The sequence below is a fragment of the Symphodus melops genome (genome assembly GCF_947650265.1).
Source record: "Symphodus melops genome assembly, chromosome: 11".
NCBI lineage: Eukaryota > Metazoa > Chordata > Actinopteri > Labriformes > Labridae > Symphodus > Symphodus melops.
The window spans coordinates 6,164,079-6,180,123 of NC_136701.1; the positions used below are offsets into that span (position 1 = coordinate 6,164,079).

The window sequence follows — 16,045 nt, forward strand, 5'->3', positions numbered from 1 at the left end:
ACCGGTCACCTCTAGTGTGATAATGAGCTCGAGGGACCTTCATCAGGTTCTGATCCATAGACCTCAGCGCTCGCACAGGAGCATAAAGCTGGATCAGCTCACTAAGGTAAGAGGGAGCCTGAGCATGTAGGGCTCTGAAGGCCAGAACCAGGATTTTAAACCTGAACCTAAAAGACACTGGCAGCCAGTGAAGGTCTTTCAGAACAGGGGATATGTGGGACCTCCTATTTGTGCGGGTCAGAATTCTTGCTGCAGAATTTTGAATTAATTGCAGTCTAGAGAGCTCTTTCTTGTTAAGACAAGAAAACAAACTATTGCAATAGTCTAAACGTGAAGACACAAAGGCGAAACCATGTTTCTAAGTTTGGAGATATTCCTCAGTTGAAAGAAGCAGTTCCTTGACAGCTGTTTACAGTGCTGGACTAAAGACATGTCTTTGTCGAAAATAACTCCCAGGTTTCTAAGACTAGGCTTCACGGACTGGCCTAGGTCCCCCAAGAACTGCTTAATCCCTGGAATTGAGTCATCAGGGGCGAGAATCAATGTTTCTGTTTTCTCAGCATTGAGCTGCAGAGAATTTTCGCTGAGCCATTGTTTGATTTCCATCAGACAAAGACGTAGAGAGCTCAGCTTCTGGATCTCGGACGGCTTAAAAGAGCAGTACAGCTGGATATCGTCAGCAAATAGGTGGAAAGAAACATCATCGAACCTTCGTATGATCTCTCCTAGAGGGATCAAATACAGCAAAAACAAGACAGGACCCAAGACGGAACCTTGAGGCACTCCACACAGCAGGTCCGCAGACTCCGACCTTATTTGGTTGGCTGTTACATTGAAGCTTCGTCCAGTTAGATAACTAGAGAACCATTTTAGAACTGAACCCGACAGTCCAACTTGATCCCTCAGTCTTCTCAGCAGAATCTGATGGTCTACAGTGTCGAAAGCTGCGGACAGGTCCAAGAGAACCAGGACCGTGAACTTTCCAGAGTCAGCAGCCATCATAATGTCGCTGGACACTTTCAGTAAGGCCGTTTCCGTGGAGTGTTGCTTACGGAAACCGGACTGAAGCGGTTCATGGATGCTGCATTGATCCAGGAAAAGGGTCAACTGATTACAGACCACCTTCTCAAGGATCTTTGACATGAAAGGGAGCTTAGAAATAGGCCTAAAGCTATTAACTCATTCTCCGCCATTGACGGAATATTCCGTCATTTGGAACCCAACCGTTCCCCGCCATTGACGGAATATTCCGTCAATTGGTGTTTTCAGTGTAATACGATAGGGGGCGCTCTGGCGGACATTGTGAAAAAGTTACAGGACTGTGGGGTCAAAAACAAACAAACAAGACCACCCGCGGGAAAGTAAAAAAAAAAAAAAAATCCATCTCCTTTGTTCTTATTTTCGCGCCAGTGGCGTTCTATCAGTCTATGAGTTTGACGCGCGTCTAAAAGATAAGCTCTTGAATAGTACAAACATGCCGGCGCCAGCGAGGAGATATTCGGCTGCCCAAGCTTTAGAGTTAGTTATCGATTCAGACTCTGATAATTCATTTTTTGACGTTCGTGAAACTGATTTGGATGAAGACAGCAGTGGCGACATCGAGTGGAGGGATTCAGGACGTGTAAGAGGTAAGATATGATCACATTATTTTTTTTGATTTACCGTGATAGCATACGCATCTGATAATTCATGAGATAACGTGACGTCGAAATAACATATCTCTCATTTCTGTACATAAACTATGTACCAAACGAATTTTTGAAGGACATTTTATTGTTATTGTCCAGACACAGAGTCCAGGTCTCCAAGGTCCAGGTCTCCTTTACACAGACATACCCGAGGTGCAAGAGGTGAGTTATGATAAGGGTGTTTTATTTAGTTTGACAGTATGTTATTTAGATTGCATGATTATTAGACACTACACGACGAGAGCATCTGCTAATTTGTGAGAGGAGATGAAAAATAAATCATTTATCTTTCATTCTGTACAAACTATTTACCAAATGAATGTTTATATGACATTTTACTGTCATTTTCTAAACACAGGGTCCAGGTTCCCAAGATCCAGGTCTCCGAGGTCCAGGTCTCCTTCTTACAGACCCACCGGAAGTGGAAGAGGTGAGTTATAATAACATGGTGTTTTATTTAGTTTGATGGTATGTTATTTAGATTGTGTAATTATTAGACACTACACGACAAGAGCATCTGCTAATTTGTGAGAGGAGATGAAGAAGAAATACTTTATCTCAATTTGTACACAAACCGTTTGTCAAATGACTGATTATATGACATTTTACTGTTGAGACACAGAGTCCAGGTTCCCAAGATCCAGGTCTCCGAGGTCCAGGTCTCCTTCTTACAGACCCACCGGAAGTGGAAGAGGTGAGTTATGATAACATGGTGTTTTATTTAGTTTGATAGTAAGTTACTAAGACGATTATTACACGATACAAGACAAGAGTGTCTGCTATTTTGTGAGAGGAGATGAAAAACAAATTAATCTTTCATTTTGTACACTATTTACCAAATGAATGTTTGTGACATTTTACTGTCATTTTCTAGACACAGAGTCCAGGGATTCAAGGCCCAGGTCTCCAAGGTCCAGACATTCCCGAGGTGCAAGAGGTGAGTTATAATAACATGGTGTTTTATTTAGTTTGATGGTATGTTATTTAGATTGTATGATTATTAGACACTACACGACAAGAGCATCTGCTAATTTGTGAGAGGAGATGAAGAAGAAATAATTTATCTCTATTTGTACACAAACCGTTTGCCAAATGACTGATTATATGACATTTTACTGTTGAGACACAGAGTCCAGGTTTCCAAGATCCAGGTCTACGAGGTCCAGGTCTACGAGGTCCAGGTCTCCTTCTTACAGACCCACCGGAGGTGCAAGAGGTGAGTTATAATAACATGGTGTTTTATTTAGTTTGATGGTATGTTATTTAGATTGTATGATTATTAGACACTACACGACAAGAGCATCTGCTAATTTGTGAGAGGAGATGAAGAAGAAATAATTTGCATCTCAATTTGTACACAAACTATTTACCAAATCAATGTTTATATGACATTTTACTGTCATTTTCCAGATGCAGAGTCCAGGGATTCAAGGCCCAGGTCTCCTTTATACAGACCTACCCAAGGTGAAAGAGGTAAGATGTGATATGAAGAGGCCGAAAAATAACGTTCCTCTCTTGTGCACATCACACTGTTGAATAAAAAAAAATTGTCATTCTAATTATTTACAGGTCGAACACAGCAAAGAGGCAGAGGTCGGACCTGTGGATCTTATGGCCGTGGTGGTCAAGTACCTGGTGACCAAGCAAGAGGGTCTGTAAACCAGCCAGGTGCAGGTCCTGGTCCAGGTAATCTGATGTGGAAAGAAATGAACTGGCAACCAAAAGACTTTCCTTTCACTGAGAATCCTGGACCTCTAAATGATGCTGCTGCTCTTGATTCAGAACAACCGGTTGACTTTATTGAGTTGTTCTTGTCTGATGAACTGATACAGAACATTGTTGATCAGACCAACTTGTATGCAGATCAGTGTATTCAAGCTGAGAATGGTGCTTCTGCACATGCTAGAATTCATGCATGGAAACCGGTCACAGTTTCAGAAATGAAAACCTTCTTGGGGCTGTTTTTTTTAACGGGTATCATTCGTAAGCCTGACCTTGAAATGTACTGGTCTACAGATGACATTTTGGCCACCCCCTACTTCAACAAGGTCATGTCCCGCAACCGGTTTGAAATCATATGGAGGTTTCTGCACTTCAATGATAATGACTCAAGGCCAGCAAATAGCACTGACAGGTTGTACAAAGTCCGCCCTGTCTTAGATTACCTCGTATCTAAATTCAGTGAAATGTATCAACCTAACACCAACATTTGCATTGATGAGGGTATGCTTCTGTGGCGTGGACGGCTAGCGTTCAAGGTGTACAATCCCCAAAAACCAGTCAAATATGGGATCAAATCCTACATCCTTTGCGATTCTGACACAGGGTACTGTTACAACATGAAACCCTATTGCGGAGCAGGCGCATCCCTGGGAGACACAGTTGTCTCTCTTCTTGATGGTTTAGCAGGTCATGGCTACAGATTGTTTATGGATAACTTTTACAATTCTGTAGACTTGTGTGAGCGCCTACTTGATCTGAAAACCCACGTCTGTGGTACACTTAGGAAAAACAGAGGCGAACCACCAGTTATTCGAGATGTTGGAAATGCTGACCTTAGGATTGGGGAAAAAATCATGCGTCACAGTGACAATGTAATGGTTTTGGCTTGGCGGGACAAAAAAATAGTGAAAATGGTGTCTACATTCCATCCCAACAACATGGAAAACATAGAGGTCTGGCAGAGAGGTCACAAAGACAAAATTCAAAAGCAAAAGCCAGCATTGTTGAGTACAACAATTCAATGAATGGAGTCGACAAATTAGATCAAAACATTGTGTACTACCCATTTGTCAGGAAGTCACACAAGTGGACGAAGAAATTTGTAACGTATCTCCTTGAAATCAGTATCTTCAATGCTTTTGTCATTTACAAAGCTAAAAACCCACAGGGCAAATTCAGCACTCTGCTCTCGTTTATCCAGAGTGTTGTAAAAGCATGGACGAACCAAGAGCCTTTGAGACATGCTAGTAGTGAGGAAGGAAGAGCTGACTCTCCACCTCAAAAAACACCCAGAGCACCGTACAACAGTGACCCAGGGAGAAGGATGCTGGACAATTTTGCAACTCATGCACTTGTTCCGATCCTGCCAACAGCCAATAAGCAGCACCCAACTAGAAGGTGCAGGGTTTGTTCACGTAAGGGGTTGCGGAAAGAGACGACATACTACTGCAAAAGTTGTGGTGTCCCCTTACATTTTGGGGAGTGTTACACAGTGTACCACTCAAAGGCACATTACAATGCCTAATTTTATTTTTTGCTTCATTTTTCGTTTTCATATGGCTGTTGGCAATGCAAACAAATGTAAATATGAAGTTAGCTCTGCTTTTGAAGATGCAGTTTTCTCAGGTTTTTGTTTAACAAATGTTTTATTTAAAATAACCAATATTTAAGTTTGTAAAAAAAAAGACTTTAAAGAAAGTGTTTCTGAGTGTATATGAGAAGAAAAATGTATAAAGTTAGTGAGTTATCTCACGATTGTAAATGTTGTCATGCTACACTATTCAAAGAGTCATTTTATGTAACATTTTTTATTTATTTATTTTAAAATATAACTTTTATATAATATAACTTTATTTTAAAATATAACTGTGAAATGAAAGCAAGAAGAACCAAAATGTAAACTCAAAATCATTTTTTTCTTGAAAATAAGTGTGTTTCACAAAAGTGCTGTTTTCTCAGCTTTTTGTCCGGAATGTTGTTTTTTTGTGAAAATTGACGATGTTCAAGTGCTGATAAAAAAAGAATGAATGAAGCTTGAATAAAACTGTTTTTTGTATATGAAAGCAGAGGCTCTGATCTTTCTTTTGATGTATTCACTATTTAGATATTCAAAGAAGAAAATATTCTGTGGGTCTTGAAAGATTGGTGAAAAGGGTGAAAAAGGCTGGCGCTGGCTGGCAACAATTCTAGAATTCTCTGGCGGGGAAAGAGTTAAGATCTGTTTGGTCTAGGCCTGCTTTTTTTAGTAATGGCTCCACTATGGCATGTTTGAATGCAGTAGGAAACACACCAGTGGACAAAGACAGGTTAACCATTTTGGTCACACACGGGCCGATTTCCCCAAACACTTTTTTAAAAAGCCTACAGGGAAGGACGTCAGATGAGCAAGAGGAGGGCTTCATCTTAGACACCACTGCTGAAATATCAGCAACCGTCACAGTCCTAAACAAGGACCACAAGCTGGAGACAGGCTCAGAAACAGCAGGGGTAACACGAAGAGGGGGCGGGATGTTGTCCTTGATTATCTTTATCTTGTTTGTGAAGAATCTCAAAAAGGCATTGCTGTCAGCTTCACAAAACACGGGGGTAACTGGGGCAGCAGGACATACAAGTGAGTTTGTCGTTTCAAATAACACTTTGGGGTTTTTCTTATTTAGTGCTACCAGTTGGTGGATATACTCGGATCTGGCATTTTCGACCATCACATTGTATGAAGACACAAGGTCCTTGAGGTAGAGCCTGTGCACCTCAAGGTTAGTGGATTTCCACAGGCGTTCAGTCTTTCGACATAGTCTCTTTAGATTTAGGATGTCTTCATTAGTCCACGGGCGAGCTTTTTCCCTGGTAGAGGAGTTTGTTTTAACAGGAGCCACCTGGTTCAGAATTTCTACACAGTGATTGTTAAAACAGTGAGTGAGATCATCCACATCGAGACAGTTCATGACCAAGACAGGATCAAATAAATGAGAGAAACTATCTGCAGTATTAGCAGTGATAACACGCCTCTGAGACCTGACTGTTGAAGGCTTCGGCTCAGGACAAAAGTGCAGATCAAACAGAACAAGACTATGATCACTCAAATGAACATCATTTACAGACAGGTTTAAAATGTCTAGGCCAAGCGTAAAAACTAAGTCTAAAATATGGCCTTTTTGGTGAGTGGGCTCAGAAACATGCTGCTCAAAATTAAAAGTTTCAGTCAATGTTAGAAGTTCCATTGCAGGGGAAGATGAGCTGTCATCAACATGAAGGTTAAAATCCCCAAGGATTAAAACAGAGTCCAGCTTTATAATAGAGGACAAGAAGTCACTAAAATCCTTTAAGAAGACAGCGGCAGGGCCAGGAGGACGGTAGATCAACACACAGTAAAAAGGGCATGAGGAACCCATCTTAACCATCTGTGATTCAAACGAAGAGAAATCTTGGGACTGGATCAGTTTGCATTTTTGGACCTCCCTGTGAACAATGGCCAGGCCACCACCACGGCGACAGGGGCGGGGCTTCCCGACAGCAGAGCAGCCAGGTGGACAGAGATCATTTAAATGAATGAACTCTTCATCTCTCTGCCATGTCTCTGAAAGACACATAATATCCAGGTTTTCTCTTGTAAAAAGATCGTTTAGTGAATGAGACTTGTTCGCAATTGAACGAGCATTCAATAGGCCGACATGGATTGACGTCTCGGAGGTAGTGTCCGTGTTGAGGAGCGGGATTGGACGAAGGCACATCCAGCGGTCACGTGAGCTCCAGCTGGTCCATGCTGGAAAAGCCGGCATAAACACGGAAGTAGGCGATGGCGATGAAAACCCCTGACCATGGCTCCAGCACTGTGAAGGGTCCAGGACACTTGTTGAAGTGCGGGCAGGCGGCAGCGAGGACACGCTGACGCACACATCGAGGAGAGGAATCTGGCGCAGGAACCGAGCGTGGTCCCGGCAGCCGAAGACGACAGAGCCCCCGTGCGCCGCAGCACGTCTTCGCTTTACTTGGATACCGGACCGAGAGCCTCTTTTTCTGGATCTCCTGGATCTCCTGCGGGTCTTTCCCGGCACCCGATACAGCATCATCCCCTGTGAGTCGGGATGGATTTCAAACGGAGGCGGAAATGCCTGTTTGTAACGGTCCCAGGTATGAAACATGTCCTCCAATGACACTTTGATACGAAATAAAGAGTCCTGATCATAGGTTAGTAAAGCCATGACACTTCCATTTGTCATCTGGGCTGCTAAGATCACATATAGTGAAACAATAATCATCAATAATCTACAAAATAGAGAGCGAGCCGTGGCACTGCCAGTCACAGGCGCCAGTACGGTTTTGATTCCTCTTCTTCTGCTGTTCTTCACAGATACACACAGGAGAAAATGACAGGGATTGTGATTCTTGTTGTGTTCTTGGTGAGTGTGCTTTTCTGTCATGATCTTGGTGGTGTCACAGGAACAAATAATAACAACAAAATAAGACAACCACATCCCAAAATGGGTGCTGGATCCATAAACACAGAGAGGTAGAGAGAAGCAAACAATATCAGCACACCAGAAACTCTCGTTTGAAGGATGTGTTTATAAGTGACGTTCTTCCTCTGACCTGGTCTCACAGAAACTCAGAGTGCTCATATGACTTTAAAAGATTCACAAAATGATTCAATGGGTTTATTTAGATTCCCAGAAATCCAACTCAGCTTGCATATTATATAAACCTCATGCAAAATGTTGTGTTAGAAGGATGGAATCCATGTTCATAATATCAGGTTCAGGTTTTTTTTTGTTTTGTTTTTTTTTGTACCCGTATACAGATTTCTTTCCAGCCTGCAAGATCAACATCCATCATGAGACAAAGATTACAAGACAAGTGGAACAATGAACAACATGTAAGAGAGAAGGAGATCTACTGAAACATAAAATCCTAAAAAGTTTTAAGTAACTAAAAAGGTTAGAAAAGAAATAGAAGCACTCAAGGTTCCACCAATCAGAGCATAGGTGGGAGAGAAGACCCCATCGATAAGATGGATCAAACACAATGAACTCATTCATCTCTCCAGGCAGGGTACGAGACCGCTTTGACCATAAATTAAACTAAGTAAAGTGGATGTGTAAACACTACAGCTTGTTCAGTGCTGTGATAGTAGCAGAAACAAAGCTGTTTTTATACCATTTTGTTACAACAGTATGTGTTTTACCTAACATGAGTAACAAAGTTATATGAGCCCAAACTTTCTTTTAATGAACTTTAATAATTTGAACTGAGCACTGATTTTTTACTGTTATGCCTGTGCAAGTTGCCATGGAAACCAGAAAGCACTGATGGATAATGTGGTCATTAATCAAGTAATTGTGATAAATACTCTAATGTAAAACTACTTGTTACACCACTGAGCCATAGATTTTAAGTTTAACAAGTTTAAATGATGAGATAAGATAATCATTGAATCAACAGAAAGTTGATGAAGCACATCGGTTGTTGTAAAGTCTTCATAGAGGACCAGGCTCTCTCTGGATGCTCGGGGTAGAAATGAATATGGAGCAGGAGGCTCACTGAACAGTTTCCTCCACAACACTCAAATACTTCAAGGTTCAAGGTTCAAGGTTCAAGGTTCTTTATTTGTCAAATATACTCCATGTTAAACATACAGCACAGATGAAATTGCAATCCCCCCAACCCCCCCTTGTTGGTGCTTGAGATGAAGAGGGGAGGGAGTGAAGACAGGAATAACATTATAGCAGGAACAGTGGTATTACAGAGGTTATTAGAAATCCTCCAGTGAGCTCCTTTCTGTGCAGATGAGGAGAAGTCACGTTGTTTGTTACACCCTGCAGCAGCTCAGCAGGCATCACACAATGCATATGAATTTGACTTTCAAAGAGAGAGAGGAGAAAATAGGAGGATTGTTTGATGTTGGAGGCTCAGCAGGCTGTGAAGAGAAGCTCTGAGCTGCTCTGTCTGTGTCTCTGTCCTGCTCAGTGAGGAGAGTGAGGGTCAGTGTTTGGGGAAACTTTGTGTAATCAGAGCTCCGAGCAGCAACCCTGCCTTCATCATGTTTGTACTTTCTTATTTTAGTCGAGGGAACGTACTCTAAAAAAATTGTTGGACCTAGAATCCCTGATACAAATTCCTTCCACAGCTCAGACTCATCTACAGACACTCATTTACTCTCAAACTGATGCTGTAATATTCAACGACAGCTACCAGTAATCTGAGAAAAAGCTTTGACTTCAGTCAAAATATTTCATCAAATAATCAGCATCTGCAGTCTTCTGCTCTCTAAATATTACTAATCCTCCGTCATCAGCTCCATTTACCATTTACAACAATAAACTGAAATCAGTCTGCTCGAGCATCGTTGGTGTTTTAATGTTTTGTGAAAACGATTCCTGAAATTTCCCAGTAAATCAGAGAAATGTAGACGTAAAGGTTTATTTAAGTAAACAACAAACACACTTTGACAGCGATCATGATTGTGTCATACATCGAGAAGTTTGGTGAGCTCTGCTCCTGCTAATGTGATCTTCATTAAGGTCAAAGTGGATAATGTTGGATACTCTTCAAACCGTAGCTGCTCACGAAACATCCTCAAGTTTCACACTAAAAATAACAAAAAAACTAAAAGTGACGAGAACAGAAAAGACAGAAGCTGAAGCTTTCTGTGACAACGATGAAGACTGTGTTAATGAAGGTTTTTAACAGGTTCACTGTTAAAATGTTAGACTGGACTTCTCACAGAACTGTGGATCTGTTCACATCACAGTGAGGTGTTACACTGAGCCGAATGTCTTCCTGTTTTTATATAAACCGCTGTAATGTTAACTCTCCATGCAGTTCTTTTGTTTACTTTGTTTATCATCTGTTGAGTCTCTTACAGATGTTTCAGTAGTTTTTGTCCATGATCTTTTCAGGAGGTGCTCAAATAGAAGATTTTAATCTCATCATGATTAATTCTCCTATAAAATAATAATGAGTGCAGCTTAAATGCAAAGTGATAAATTATCCATGCTGTCGTTTGTTTTCTGTTTCAACCTCTCTGTGCAGTTTCTCACACTGAGCTGTTGTGTACAAAAGTTCACATCTGTTGCTTATTGAACATCTGGACTCATTTACATATTAATGAATATTTATATTGATGTGATTGTCTTTGGGCCTGCAGTCTGAAAGATTGAAGATCTACTCAAGCAGAATTAACAGACTTTCACCTTTAACTAAATCTACTTGTGCCTCGTCTGTCTGATAAAAAGTGAAACACAGGAGAGTGGAGCTCATGAAACAAGAGGGTTAAAATTAAATCAGCTACAATCAAGAGGAATAAAACATGACATGTCACCGTCTATTTACGATCTATTCAGTGATTCAACAGGTCTTTAAATTATATTTTCTGTTCAGAGTCACACATCACTTCTTGTTTTCCATCTGTAGTTATAATGACACATGATTTACTTTGATTCTTACTCGTCCTGTCCTCACACTCACATCTTCTCAGTGATTTGACGCTCATTTTAAGTACCCTGATGTTCTGAACAGAATGATTGAAGATACTTTCAGTGATGTTATGTAATGTATTAACCATCTATATGTTTATTAACTGATGCTCTCAGACTAAAGAGAGTTAGGAGGTGAAGAGAAATGTAAAGCAGGGTTCATTGAAAAAAGAGCCACTCAGTCTTCCCTGGATGAAGAACAGCTGACATAGAACACCCTGTTTGTATTTGTTTGTTGTTCTCACAGGGTCAGATGTCATTAAAGAGGAACAATAAAGCTCTCATTCAGTCATTTGTCAGAGGAGGGAGGATTGACCTCGATGTTTCTCACTGACGGCTCAGGGAGGTGGTCCGAGTCAAACAGAAGCACTGCTGCAGATTTCATTCAAAGCTTTAAGGTTTGACCTTCACACAAAAACTCACTAATCTAAAGTTTGAACATCTGCTCAGATTTCTACAGTTTTTATAAAAACACCTGCATCTCCATCTCTACCACAGAGACCTGAGACAGTCTGAAAACAGAAGTTGTGTTGAAGGTGGTTAGGGCTTGTTTGTTAGCATGATGTAACTCACTCTGCAGCTGCTGTTCCTCAAACCTTCTCACAAACTCGTTTTAAATCACTGCATGTTGTGGACGAATATAAGAATACAAACAGAGGAGACATCTTTTTCTCTGCTCTCTGGATCTGAACAGAGGATTAAGATAAAGTCACATCTATAAAACAGATCCCTTCAGGTCAGAGCTATCGCATATCAATGCAATGTAACATTTCTTTCATGGTGGAAGAATCTGAAGAACATTTTCTTCTCCCTCCAGTGCTGTTCTGGTGAGGGAGCAGCCGTCCATGCACGGAGCAAAGTTAACACTCTACATTTACAAAATCTACTTCTTCTAAAAACATATTCATATTTACTTCTCTCTGCATTAAAATATGCATGGTAATATATGTTCATATTTCATGAATAAAGCTGTTAGATCAGAATAATTCTTTAAATTTTAACAATATTAAATTGACAGTGTGTTTGTGAGTGAACTTAAACGTCTCTTTTCTCTCTGATCATGATGAAGTTATTATTTCCAAATGTCTTTTGTTTGCAGGCAGGATGTCAAAGCCTTCTCAGTGTGATCAAAGCTGTTTGGTTGTTTTTAAGGCAGAATAGAGAAAAGAAGTGAGAAGCAGAGACTGAGTGTAAAGCATACAAATAAGCAGACACACAGAGAAATCTATTGTCCATATAAGAAAGGATGTAAGAGAGGAAAGAGTCAGACTTTGTCGTCTCTCTCTGGTCTTCACATTGAGAGTTCAGGCTTCAGGTGAACTGATGAAGCTCGGTTTATCTCCAGCACGAGACTGAAACCATAAATTCACTGCATTGAATGTCTGATGTGTTCACAGATCTCATGCTGCATTAGTCAACAGCAGACAGGAGACAAAGGTTTCATTGTTTTGTGATTCAGGCGATGATACTGAGAGAACTCAGGCTCATCCTGTGAAATGGAGCCGAGAAATGACCCTGAAGGGGACCCGTAGTTTTACAAAGCCTCTGAGATGAAACATCATCCATGAGAATGAGAGCCTTCCTGCTCTGTTTGTTTTTTCTTCTTTTGTGTTGTCTACCATTTAGCCAGTGATGCTCCTTTCAAACTGTGGAGTGAGAGAGACAGAAAACATGAAGGACCAACATGTGCTTCCTCATCTGTCCTTCAGACTCTCCATCACTGAGCCGTGCTCTTTCATTGGCTGTGTGTTCAAGCAGGGAGTGTGTGTTCACCTGACATTGAAGCATGTAGGAAACCCCTCCCTCCTTCTCTCTTAAGGTCACTTTAAACCTGGATAAGTGGATCTGCACAGCCAGGAGGATGAATCCCAGCCTGACAACAACACAAGCTTCACTTTCTCATCAATCAATCTGTCAAGAGCAGACACAGAGCAGAGGCTTCAGGAAACCTGCCCCCTCCCTTCATCCTCTAGCCAACAGTCCTCCTGCAGCCCCCTCCTCACTGCATTTGTGAAAACACTGCATCACTGTGCTGCAGCACAACAAACATGGTGAAGGAGAGAAAACAGGAGGAACAGATGGAGAGACACGAGTGAGGGATTCATAAAGTGGACGTCAGTGACCTCACAGAAAGAAGGTTAAAGACACTCAAAGGAAGAAGAAGGTCTGTGAGCATGTTGACACTGTTGCATGCTGGGAACAAATGAGTGACTGTAAGCTTGTGAAGCGTGATGCTGCAAAGTAGACTTTGTAAACAACAATGTAGCCACAGCGATGTCACCCATTTATTAGTTGACTTATTTTTTTGGAGCCTCAAAATTGACGTTTTCGCCAAAAAACTCCATGTTGGGTTTTAGAAGGCAGAATTGACTCTTATTTGGACGAGACGGTTTTATGCAGGACTGATTCATGAACTGATAAGACAAGAAGACAGCGAGCACAACTTCAGGGACTCACCCACATCTCCAAGAAGAAATCCAGCAGGTCACCAACACAAACAGAGTAACCTAACATGTGAAGTCATCACTGCAGACGACTGAAACCGCTGACTCTAAAGCTCTGCAGCCACAAATCAGTCAGTGTGATAAACACTGAACAAGTAAACAAACCAGACAGGATGAAGCACACACTGGAACCTGATAATTAGTGCTGAAACATCAAGTACAATTTCAGAAACCAAATCATTTGAGCTCAGTTCATTTTGGACGGTCTGTGGGTCCAATAAAGACAGATTATTAGTCTGATAGTCTCAGAGAAAAAAAAACATCCCAGAAAGGAAACAAGAAGTCAAACAGCCAAGAAGTCAAGTTCAGAAACTTCACTGTGGAGACACCTTGCAGTCAGCTAGAGGCACCGACTTGTCACTCAAAAAGATTACAGCATATTTAATGCATGACTTTAAGCACACATTTAAATGTCATGAAGTCAAATAACAACCGTTTCTTGCAATAATTTTATATCAATTTTATTATGCTCTCAATGTTTTAACATGGAGGCTGAGATCTGCTCACTTTCATAGTCAGACCCTAGTGGTCATTCAAAGAACTGCAAATTTTCTCATTTCTCTCTGGCTTCATTTTTCATCTCGAGGTTTTCAAAACATGAGGCTGTAGTAGAAATACAGACGAGTTATCTAACAATCAGCAGGAGAGAGAGAGAGAGAGAGAGAGAGAGAGAGAGAGAGAGCAGTCACAGGGGAGGTAAAGCTAAAATAAGAACAGCTATCGATGCATGGAGTATAGAAAAGAGAAAGACAGTTGGATTGGTTTTACACACAGACTATATACATGAATTAAAGTTAAATATTAAGTAACCCATCCACGATATAAAGCTAAATTATTGGGCACCACGCCTCGTGGTAATTCTGCTCGTCCGATGTAATGAGCCAATAGTCCAAATGGCCGGCCCAGATTTGAATCTATCATTTATCATATCTCATTCCCCACCCTTTCTATGATTTTCTATCCACTGTCCTCTCTCTAATTAAAGGCACGAAAGGCCCCAAAATAAACCTTTAAAAAAAGATCAAATATAACCAGAACAAGTCATTTCTGTTTGGAGGTTCAGGGCTAATATTATCCTCAGAACAATAATAATAATGTAATAATCCCCTCACAGACAAATGGTGTGTAGTCAGCTGATCACAGCTACAGCTGGTTGTCAGCACAAAGCACAGCTAATAATCCTCCACTAATGTGTTTGTGTTGGAATCCTTCACATTCATTCCTGCAGGCAGCACAATCCTCTTTACTGAAGACACTAAGGTCGATGTTCTCATCATGCTAAAGTTTGTAGATCATGATATCAGCAATGCTGCTAAGCACCAGTACAAAAAGTGAACTAAGGTACAGTGAAGTCACACTTGATGTGATGCTATGTCACAATGTAAAGTGGAACATACATTTAGTAATATAGTTCATGTATTACACTCTTTCATGGAAACAAAAGTTATGACTTAATTAAATTGTTAAAGTTGTTTTTAAGACATTTTCTAGACTTCTTCTACATCACATCTCACACACATTCACTCACACACATTCACACACTGATGGAGAGGCTGCTATCTCAAGTGACCATCAGAAAAAACTAATCCCACTTATCCACACTCATACGCCAACGACAAATCAACAAAAGCCATTGGGGGTTAAGTGTATTGCCCAAAGACACATCGGTCATACTGTTTGAAGGAGCTGGGGATCAAACCCTCGACCTTCCAGTTGAGTGACGACCAACTCTACCAACTGAGCAACAGGCGTCTGTGAATCTTGTTTAAAAAATCTGTATAATGTTGTGATGTGTAACACAACAGTCTGACCCTCACAGTGAGTGACGAGAAATGATAGAAATCCATTTGGACACTGATCGTCCTCTGTGTATTTAAGGATTTAAAAATTCAGAGCATGGCTCCCTTTCAAAAGATTATTTCTCAGAGTTTCACAGGATGATTGAATTCTCTGATGGTAAGATGTGCCCGTCATACAGAAACTGTTTCAGTTTTTTGAAACAGTTTTTTTTTTCTTTCAGAAGGTATAGTTTCTCCCAGTCAGGTGTTGTACCTCACCTGGAACACTACTGTACAGGTTCAGACATCATCTTAAACATTTCCTCATTCTTCTCTCATCTTCTCCTGCTTGTGAAGACTTTGGATCAGTTCAGGTTTTAAACACCTGACACAACAAACTTCATTTTCTCCAAGTGTAGAGACACCTTCTGAACTCTTCTCACCTCCATCCACACCTGAGCTGTTTGAATCTGGATAAATATGAACATATTTGTATTGATTAACACTTGTCTGAATTTAAAGTGATTCCTCATATTCTTACATTGTACTTGATAACTGTGTTAAAGCCTCCAACATGATGACAACGATTTCTAATTTAAACTCTCTCCTTGTTTCTTATAGTGGGTCACACAGCAGTGTTTCTAATTTAAGAACAATATCACTGCAGGACCTTCACCTTCTGAGCTGGTGGTGGGGGGAGGTACGGTGTCTTGCTCAATGGCACTACAGCAGTGCTCGGGTAGTGAACTGGGACCAAACCAACTTCCAGACTTGGTCCACACCAGGACATTGTTTCTCATCGTGTGTCACACAGCAGTGTTTCTAATTTAAGATATCACTGCAGGATCTCAGGAGATGGATGTCTGACATTTCAGCAGACAGTC

At 40.9% G+C, this 16,045-nt stretch overlaps 2 protein-coding genes across 3 annotated transcripts in view; one reads left to right on the forward strand and one right to left on the reverse strand.

Moving 5' to 3' along the window:
* Positions 1 to 16,045, reverse strand: part of LOC306832005 (uncharacterized protein) — a 132,625-nt gene that overhangs the window by 7,278 nt on the left and 109,302 nt on the right. The gene's annotated exons all lie outside the window — the stretch shown is intronic.
* Positions 1,792 to 4,435, forward strand: LOC306831178 (piggyBac transposable element-derived protein 4-like; the record flags this gene model as incomplete). The annotated part of the gene is made up of 7 exons (XM_079355125.1): positions 1,792 to 1,850; positions 2,047 to 2,118; positions 2,311 to 2,382; positions 2,563 to 2,625; positions 2,818 to 2,904; positions 3,099 to 3,161; positions 3,258 to 4,435. The coding sequence occupies exon 7, from the start codon at positions 3,383 to 3,385 to the stop codon at positions 4,433 to 4,435; it is 1,053 nt and encodes a 350-aa protein (XP_079211251.1). The 5' UTR covers positions 1,792 to 1,850; positions 2,047 to 2,118; positions 2,311 to 2,382; positions 2,563 to 2,625; positions 2,818 to 2,904; positions 3,099 to 3,161; positions 3,258 to 3,382.